At 34.7% G+C, this 9,952-nt stretch overlaps 1 protein-coding gene across 1 annotated transcript; it reads right to left on the bottom strand.

The window, feature by feature from the left end:
- Nucleotides 1-1,571: 1,571 nt before the first annotated feature.
- Nucleotides 1,572-8,849, bottom strand: LOC110096291. Its single transcript, XM_020822162.2, has 2 exons — nucleotides 8,625-8,849; nucleotides 1,572-2,099 (listed from the first exon to the last, which is right to left on the bottom strand). Exons 1-2 carry the CDS (start codon nucleotides 8,641-8,643, stop codon nucleotides 1,783-1,785), a joined length of 336 nt encoding a protein of 111 aa, XP_020677821.1. The 5' UTR covers nucleotides 8,644-8,849; the 3' UTR covers nucleotides 1,572-1,782.
- Between the last annotated feature and the right edge of the window lie 1,103 nt (nucleotides 8,850-9,952).

The following is a 9,952-nucleotide window of genomic DNA, read 5'->3' as shown; positions in this document are numbered from 1 at the left end:
TTCATAAACAATTATTTTTCACTCTCCTCCACAAAATTTGAGCACTATATGTTAGGTTGAAATTGTAGTATCAAAAGAATTGAGTGGCTAACTATAATTTGTGTCATAGGTTGTTGGGACTAGAGACGAGCAAAATTTCATAAACAAACATTGTTCACTCACCACCATGGAAATCTATGACAATATGGTAGGTTTAAACTATCATATCAAAAGCATTAAGTGGTTAACTATAAATTGTGTCATAAGTTGATGGGATATTGATCATAATGAATTTAGCCTTTCCTAAAAATTATTGACCACCTTTACCCCAAGGGATTAGTAGTACAATCAATCTTTTTATTTCCCACGTTTACACTGAAAGGCGTAAAATGGTTTTGAATTAGGCACCAACCAAGAGGGATATATTTGCATTTGATAGAAAGGTCTTTTAAAATTTATGTTCATAGAACTTCTTAAGTCAATGAGAATGTTGTCAATTGAATAGTTGACAATAAGGGTTGGGAAGAAAATCTCATCATTGTAGAGATTTATTTTTGTTTATTGGATGATCATTATCGATGAAGGCAATAGACACCACCACCAGAAAAATTCCTAAAGTCAAGACAGCATGTACCATTCTTGAACGAAATCAATTAAATTTTGCTTTCCTTGATGCTTGGATTTCAAAAGAATCGTTAGTAAGATTCTTACTATACGAATTGCCTAGTCTTGAATAGAATCGTTTTTGCTAGCCATCCAAAGGTGTTTTCTAATCATTGCCCAAGATATGTAACAATATCTCTACTGCATTGTCCTAGTTACTAAAAGATAGACTTCATAGATCTTAGAGAAGTCATCAAAGAATCATCATTGAACTAAAATCTTATTATTGAGAAGATAATATTATAAATGCTATCATAAAATTAATGTGAATTTAATTTTTTGTTCAATAAAATTGACCATCATTCTTAGATGCTACAAACTAAGTGCTTATTTAAACGTACATCAAAGTCCTTGTAATAGGTTTTGCTTGGTACTAGCAATCCATTGGAGCTTAGTTAAATAAGATGAATTATATTGATAAGTAGTACTCTTGGATGTCATAAATGGTTATTTTGGTGAGTTCTTCCTGCGATTTAATTTTGAATTAATGGGAATTTAGCTTTGGCAACTTGATGACTTCAATTACTAAGTTCCATGGCCGAGTAGATCTTTACTCTTGGTAACTTCAGTACCCTCTTAAGGCAAAAACATTTTTCATCGTGTACTCAAAAGGCAATTCGATAAGGTGATTTAGCATAAATTTTCCCATTGGCGACTTGAAGATTTAATGAATTGTTTAGGCGTTGGTGACTTGAAGAAGCTAATTCAAAATTGTAATATGATTGATTAAATTGACTCAATTAGCTAAAGGTAAACATAGAGAGAGAATAAAGTCTTCCATGTAACATAGGCTATGAAAATCCAAGAAGTTACTGAGATGATCATTAGTTGTATGAATAAGGAGCACATTTTCAATTTGCGTGCCATGAAATCAATAATTTAATATAAAGATGTTAAGAATGTTGCCACTTGAAAAGAATTTCTTAGACAATAGCAAGGCAAACAATATTTCAATTCGATTTTTTGTTTTCTTTTCTCATTCGATACTTCGTTCAAAAGCACAAACAACAAGTGAACATTTGTAAAATAACAAAAAATAATAATAATAATAATAAATAAATAATAAAAAACATAACAATTTGCAGCTTTTCTAAGTATTGCACGTTCAAGAAAAACATCAGTCATTCAGAACCGCTGCAATTAATCCCTCATTCCATTTGATGGCGAGCAGAACTTGCTAAGTCCTTTTCCAATGGATTCAAAGAAGCCCCTACCATTCTCCTCATGATGCTCATTGCCATGCTCCTTCTTTGAATGAACAGAAACAACAAGGGCATCAAACTCTTCCTTGGCGCGCTCAAAGACGTTCGGTCCTTTAACCTTTTCAATAGGTGTGTTCTCATCAATGTCATCACTCATACCATGAGTTTCCATATTGTGCGTCTTCTCTCTATGCAGGACTGCTTCAATTTCTTCCTTCACCCTCTCCAGCAAATTAGGAGCTTTCACATTTTTTTCTAACAATGAATCAAAATCACAGAGAATGAATCCATTAAATTCACAATAAAGTACACAAAACCATTCAAACAAACAACGGCATAATATGACTCCAATACTTAAATCACTTCCTACGTCAAGACTATTCTTCTATGATTCAAAAATGTTCCATGAAGAACTCCAAAATCTCTCTTTTTTTTATTTTTGGAAATTGTATTTTGCATTAGAAATGAAAAGAGATAGAAGCAACTAATGATAGTAATCACATTCCTTCTTCAATAAAAAAAATAAAAAAGGAATGTCATTACCAGAAAAACAATCAAAAGTAAAACTACTATCTAAAGCTAAACTAGCACAACAATCTGCTACTTTATTACAATTTCTAGAAATCAAATGAAAGATAACATTATTAAAATCCAATCTTAAGATTGCTGCGATTTCATCTTCTTCAAGAAATCTTGAAGTCATTTCATCACATTGTGATTATCGCCTTCAATAATAACTCCCTTGTATTGGAACATCCACCATTGCAAGTGTTCTCTAAGTAAATAAACAGCATGTAGTTCAAGAGACGCAATATCCCAATGCTTCAACTGCTTACCAAAAGCACAAAGGAATCGCCACTTATGATCTCTAATAATAACTCCAATGCCTGCATTATATGAATCCTTTAGTGTATCATCTACATTGATCTTTATCCAATCTAGGGGAGGAGGACGCCAAATATCATCAAACTCCGATCGTAGATCAGCATCCCATATTTCTAGAATTGGATTAGTTGACATCTGTATAATGGAACTTTATACGTTTGAAGCCAAAAAATGAACTGATGAAGTATCCATTCCAAGTTTTATTTGATTTCTTCTTTTCCATGAGAAGTAAACTATTGTATAGTAATGTTTCACTATGTTCAAGTTAACTCTAAACAATCTCTTCAACTCCTCTAAGCACTCAGAGTAGGAATCAAATATAGGAACTTGAAATCCCCATTCACGCAGCTTATGTACAATTTGAAGCAGTTGATTACATAACAGCCACATGCTCCTGATTTTTCACATCATTACAACCACATGGACACCTACTTGATTGCATTAAGTTTCTATAATTAAAAAAGGAGTTAGTAGGAAGAACATTCTTACATAATCTCCACCAAAACAGCTTAACTTTAGGCAGCAATTTGAATTTCCTGAAACAGTTCAAAGTTTCATTCGTGTAGTTTTCCATCACTCTGCATTGTCCGTGACCTTCCATACTGGCTTCAAACGAAAGTGCAGTTATTGATTTCCCCGAATGATGTTTAATAAGTTCAATGCTATCTTCATTCAGATATGGAGATAACTTTATTGATTTGATAATTGAAATCAAGTCTTCATTAAAACAACTCTGCATTTGCAAACAATTCCAACTGCCATCTTCAGAAATACGTTTGTGGACCAATTCATTATAAAGCTCATGACAATTAACATAAGTGGGCCATTTGTTAAGAGGTTTATCATAGATCCAAGTATAAATCATGATACTCACTCTGATGCCATTCACCAACTTCCATCTAACAACATTTTTTAGATATTTTTCTCCATCCACCAAAATTTTCCAAGTTGAAGAGTTTCCACTTCTAACCATACCGCTCCACACATCACTACCATATTTAGAAATGATAGCACGATTACACAATGAATTAGGATTTTGAATAAATCTCCATGTAAGTCTTGACCTCAAATGTTCAACTTTAGTAACTGAAGAGTGAAGGCCCAATACACCAAGCAACTTTGGTTTACAAAGGTCTTCCCAAGATACATAGTAATCCTTTCCTATCTTTATCTTTATGCCATAAGAAATCTCTACACATTCTATCCAACTCATACAAAATTCCTTTAGGAACCAAAGAATGTGTAGATAAAAATATTGGAAGTGAAAGAAAAGAACTTTTGATCAGTAGAACTCTTCCTGCCAAAGAAAGATATCTACTACCCCATACATTTAGCCTTTCCCACGTATGGTCTAAGATAATTCTGAAATCAAAATTCACAAGCCTTCTCAATGTCATCTTCACTCTCAAGTATTGCATCTCTTTCATTATCTTGAAGCCCAACTTCTTAGCAATTCTCTTCTTACACATTTTCTTCACTGATTTTCCAAATAAAATTTGAGATTTCATGTTGTTTACTTTTTGACCGGTCCACCCACAAAAATCCTTTAAGATTTTCTTGAAACAAGAGACTGGTCTCATAGAAGCATTATAAAATACGAAAACATCATCAGCATTAAGTAAATGTGTAATTTTATCAGATTTAGGGGATAAGTATTAGAAAGCAATTGTGAGCATTAGAAAGCAATTGTGAGCATAGGATATACAAATATGGGGATAACGGGCAACCTTGCCTAAATCCGCTTTTAGCTTCTATCCTATTCATTCTCCTACCATTAATGAGTGTTTAATATCTCACCTTTTGGACACATTCCATAATAAGCATAATGAATATTGGAGGAAACCCAAACCATTTCAAATAATTTTCAAGAATAGGCCAATACATGCTATTATATGCTTGCTCCATGTCCACTTTGACCGCCATAAGTCATTTCTTGTAGTTAGAAAATCTTAACTTGTTGAAGATTTCTTGAGCCAATAAGCAATGCTCCGACATACATCTTTCAATAACAAAAGCAAGTTGAAACAATATTTCACACGATTCATAATCATTCTAGCAACCACCTTGTATATTGATTGACATAAGCTTATTGTTCTGAACTACGATGGTTCTAATGAGTTCTTCACCTTTGGGATTAACACAATCAATGTGTCTTTCTATTCAGGATGCATTTCTCCACAAGTTAAAAATTCATTCACAGCTCTCCACAAGTCTTCTTTAATAATACTCCAATAGAACTTGATAAATGAGACGGCTATACCATCCAAACAAGGTGATTTGTTATTCCCCAAGCTCTGTACAGCTTCCAGCATTTCGTCTTGAGTAAAATCTTCATTAAGCATGCTCCATTCAGCGTTGTCAATTGTTTGTTGAGTCCCTATTTCAGGTCAACCCGAACTGGAGCACTCCCTCTGCATCCATTTCCGATTGAAGAATTTAAAAAATGTTGTTTCAACTTTGTCTTGATCGACCACAAGACCTTCATCTTCATCATTAATTTGATTAATTAGCTTTCTATTCCACCTAGCTGAAGCATAGTCATGAAAAAATTTGGAAATGGTGTCTCCTTCTTGTATCCATCTAGTCTTAGCTCTCTGATTCCACCAAGTAGATAACGAAGCTAATGTAACATTAAGTTCTCTCACTTTATTTCTTAATACCATCAGATCTTGTTGATTAAGGTCGTCTTTAGAGCTTTCCTTAATTTGCAACTCCATAATCTCCTTCTTCAAAGAATTCTTCAACGTTGATAGCTCATTTACATTGTTTTTGTTCCAATAATACAAGGCTTTGAGAGATATTTTCAGCTTCCTGTTCAGGATTTCAGCATTATTACCGAAATCATTCCTTCTCCATGTCTTGAGTACAACATTCCAAGCAGTAGGGTAAGATTTCCACATATCCTCAAGTCTAATGTGTTTGTGAACCGGCCTCAAGGTGTTATTAATTTGAAATAAAATAGGAGAATAATCGGAAGCCACTCTTGCCAAATGTCTCACATAAGCATTGGGGACTTGCTGAAGAGCTACAGAGTTCAAGAAGCATCAATCCAATCTTTCCCAAATCCTCGAGTTGCCATCTTTATTATTACACCAAGTAAATCTTGGTCCAATAATACCTACATCATGCAAATCATTATTAGCTAAAAAAGATTTCAGCTCTTGCGGGCCTTGGAAGAAAAAAAAAATACCTCTTTCCCCCTCTTTTGTCTTCCTTGGACAAGATGCACTTAAAGTCCCCTCCTACTAAAGAAGGAACATTACCATCCAATACCTTATCAAGACTAACCCACAAACATCTTCTAGCCCATACATCATTACTCCCATAAACCATTGCAACATTCCAACTTCCTGTATTAGAAAAATGGAATTTCTCAAACACAACCTGAGAAGAATCAAAAACAACTTCAAAACTACCCACACCAACCTCTTCCACAACACAAGAATACCCCCATAAGTGCCACTAGCACGATGATTAAAAAAATCCCACTACTCACCAATAATCTTATTCACATCATTTCTATTCAAACAAGATAACATAGTCTCCACTAACCCTATGAAAAACACCTCATTATCCCTAACCAACTCCCTAAGATAAAGAGAAGCCTCTTTTTTCCTGGCTCATCTACAATTTCTAAACAAGAAAGAAAACATTATGAAACTAATGGGGAATGGCCCCCCAGCACCAAGAGTACGGCCACCATCACCTCTTCTTCTTCTCGGAATATCACCAACAGGCCCAATAGATTTATTTTCTTTAGCAAGCTTGACCTTATTTTTGTTACAGGATGCATCCATAACACCACTTGAAGGAGACACATGTATATCTGGTTGCATATCAACCTTATCCTTATCATGACAATCTACTTCAGGAGCAGTAGAAGTATCATTCACAAGCATACTTTCCATCATTTGTTGAGCGGTATGATTTTCCAAAAATATAGACCTTGATTTCAAGCTATTATTTGTTTCAATAACGTCACATTCCGCTATTTCATTAATCTGCAGATTATGATTATCGGTATTTTGATTCACATATTCATTGCCCTCTTCTTTATCATCAATATTTTCAATAAGCAAACTAAATTTGTTTGCATTTACCAAACCGCAAGCCAACTTGTCATGCTCACTATCTTCTTCAATTTGAATTGCATCAGATTTGACTTCAACATCAACTTGAGAAGGAACATCTTGTTTTTTCATGTTGAATTCTTTGCTTCTAACAAATTTTCTTTTCCTATTATGAAACTTCACATGAAACCACGGCCCATACTCAGATTTATCATAATGTATATTGTTCAAGGCGATCTTATTGACTTCCTTAGAAGATTAAGTTGTGTTACTTTTATTAAGATGCTCATTCTTATCTACCTCAACTTCTCTTACCGGACACAAGCTTTTATGACCAATTTTTCCACAATTAAAGCAAAAGGAGTATCTTTTTTCATAATCTATTCTCTGGAAAAATCTACCACCCAAACCATCAACCCAAATTCCTCCGAGCAATTTCTTATCTAGATTAATTTGTACACAAGCTCTTATGAATTCTTTTCTTCTCCATTTGAACATGTTACCATCAAGGAATAAAGGGACACCAATCTTAGAAGCAATCTTAGTAATATTCATCTCATCCTAACAATGCAGCGGGAGAAGAGGCATTCTTATCCAAACCAGAGAAGATAATCCCTTCAAGGAAAGGGGAGAAACTAGGTGTCCATCTATTAATTCCCATAATGTAATCACCCACATACCATGGTCCACCACACAACACATCTTCCAACGGTTCAGATGAGTGAAATGAACATAAAATCCAATCTAATCCCAAAGAAGTTAAGTGAAAAGCACCAAACTTGCTCTATTGCTTCCTCAATTCTAAACAAAAAAAAGGAAAAGGAACATTGTCATCTAAGACTTTCACCATCAGCGAATTCTTCAACACTTGGGCATTTGCAATCTCCTGCTCTGCATTAAGCTTGACAGCAACTCCATCATCAGACATTTCAGCAATAATAAAATTAGGATTTACTTTCAAATGAGGATTGGTATTCCATGAGTTTGGCCGATTTGAAATTTTGCCATATTATCCACCACAGTCATTGTCGTCGCTTCGGCCAAATTATTCAAATCAATTTCCTTTCCAATCATCACCGGTTTGGATGGCACAGATGAAACAAAATCTTGATTAAAATCCTTTCCAATTGTTGAATCAGAAGAATCAGAGGCATTATGAGTAATAAATCTGTTAACCTTCAACTTTAAACCAGAAGATGAAGCTTTGACATCATTCTGCCGATGAATCGGACTCAACAGAACCGGATTAGAAGATTTGGGTGTTACCTGCTTATCTGCAATCTTCCTTTTACCTTAAATAACAGTAGATCGTTGCACTGGTGGACCAAAACCTTCTCGAATTAGCAAAGCTAAATTCTTAGGTTGAGCATTCTGCGTTCTTCCTTCTGGCAGTAGCGTCCGATCTTTAAAGCTTCGAAAGCTTCCAACAAATCCTTGTGGATTGGATGAAGATTGACGAGTGAAGGAGGAACAACAGTCGGCGATTGCCGGCGGTCCTCCTCCGCCATTAGAGCCTACCCGCACAAAAACAGAAAAACGGAATTTTGAAATCCCTTTCTCTCACTAGAAAACACTCAGACGTTCTCTCCAAAATCTCGCTTAGAGAGCAAATACATGATATAAAAACCCAAACCAATATCCATAATTCATAAAAAAGTTCTCGAACGCTCAGCGCAGCAATAGGTTAAAAAGAATACTCTTACCATCTCCACCAATTGGATGAGATACCACCAAACAATCAAAGGAAAAGAAATTATAAAAATAAAAAAATAAAAAATTCAAACCGATGAAAATCAATGAATGCCTAGAAACCATCAAAGTTTACCATCTTTCGATTCTTCCATATCTGGACTTTTTAAGGTGGGAAAACACAGCAGATATGGGAAAGATGATGATCAAGAGAAGAGAAGAGTTTCGGAAAAGCGAGCGCTGCGATGCTTATTTTCTCCTGACCAAGAGACAACCGAAGCGTTGCAGCGCCTTGCAACGCCTTGCCACTAGGGTTGGTTGCTTTACCCTGTAATGCTAATGATTTTGAGCTTGTCATATAAATGATTTTGAGCTATGTCATATATATATATATATATATATATGTGTGTGTGTGTGTGTGTGTGTGTTAAGCTTATTCAATTAAAATCATATTTTCTCAAACTCAATTACAATAAAATTACAAACTTCAATTTAAATCACACATTATTTATTTGAAATGATTTCCAAAAAAAATTCTTGAATAGACATCTTTTATGGTGTTTTTGGTTTGACGAAAAGTAAGTACAAACGTTCCATGTGCTAGGATATTAAGAATTTTTTTGTCTTGATAAAAAGGAATGTAAAGAATTTTAGCGAATTTCAAATTCACATGATTGTTCATTTTAAATAAACTCAAATATGCTCTTTTTGTCGAATTCTAAAATTCAAAACAAACTAATTTTGTGATTGGCGCAAGCCATTGGCTGCAACTGACATATGTTTTTGCTATCTGCCAGCCACCTATGTTAGCTACTACTACCCACCACTACTGTTATACCCCAGCCAAAACTAGCACAGCTCCCTATCGCCAACATTGATTGCAAGTGCAATGAATAGCCATTAGAATCACAAACTCCTACAATAGGTCACAACATGTACCCTTCGCCACCACAACAACCAATATTTGTTGCCATCACCACAGGACATCACAACCATTGAGCTTTGAATTATAATATATATATATATATATATATATATTAAATACATTGTGTACGAGTTGGCAAAATGGTAATTAAGGCTGTTTGATTTGCCAAAAAAAGTCATACATAATATGGTGCAACACACACACACGTACACAATGTAGTTAATATATATATATATATATATATATATTAACTACATTGTGTACGTGTGTGTGTGTTGCACCATATTATGTATGACTTTTTTTGGCAAATCAAACAGCCTTAATTACCATTTTGCCAGTTTGTGAGATCGAGTGGAGAAATAGTTATAAGCATAGTTCATACATACCGACAGCTCTATTGCGGATCTGTTTTCATGATTTATGATTTTGTTGATAGCAAACACTTCTATTTCTCTACGACGGCCTTATTTACTAACATTTCAGGTCCACACGATCAGACTGCAATTTGGTACCAGCTCAAGATTGGGTAGACTAGGTCT

Source organism: Dendrobium catenatum, unplaced genomic scaffold, assembly GCF_001605985.2.
Source record: "Dendrobium catenatum unplaced genomic scaffold, ASM160598v2 fragScaff_scaffold_186, whole genome shotgun sequence".
Lineage (NCBI taxonomy): Eukaryota > Viridiplantae > Streptophyta > Magnoliopsida > Asparagales > Orchidaceae > Dendrobium > Dendrobium catenatum.
Note: the sequence above shows the minus strand (reverse complement) of the source record. Positions and strands in the feature narration are given on the sequence as shown.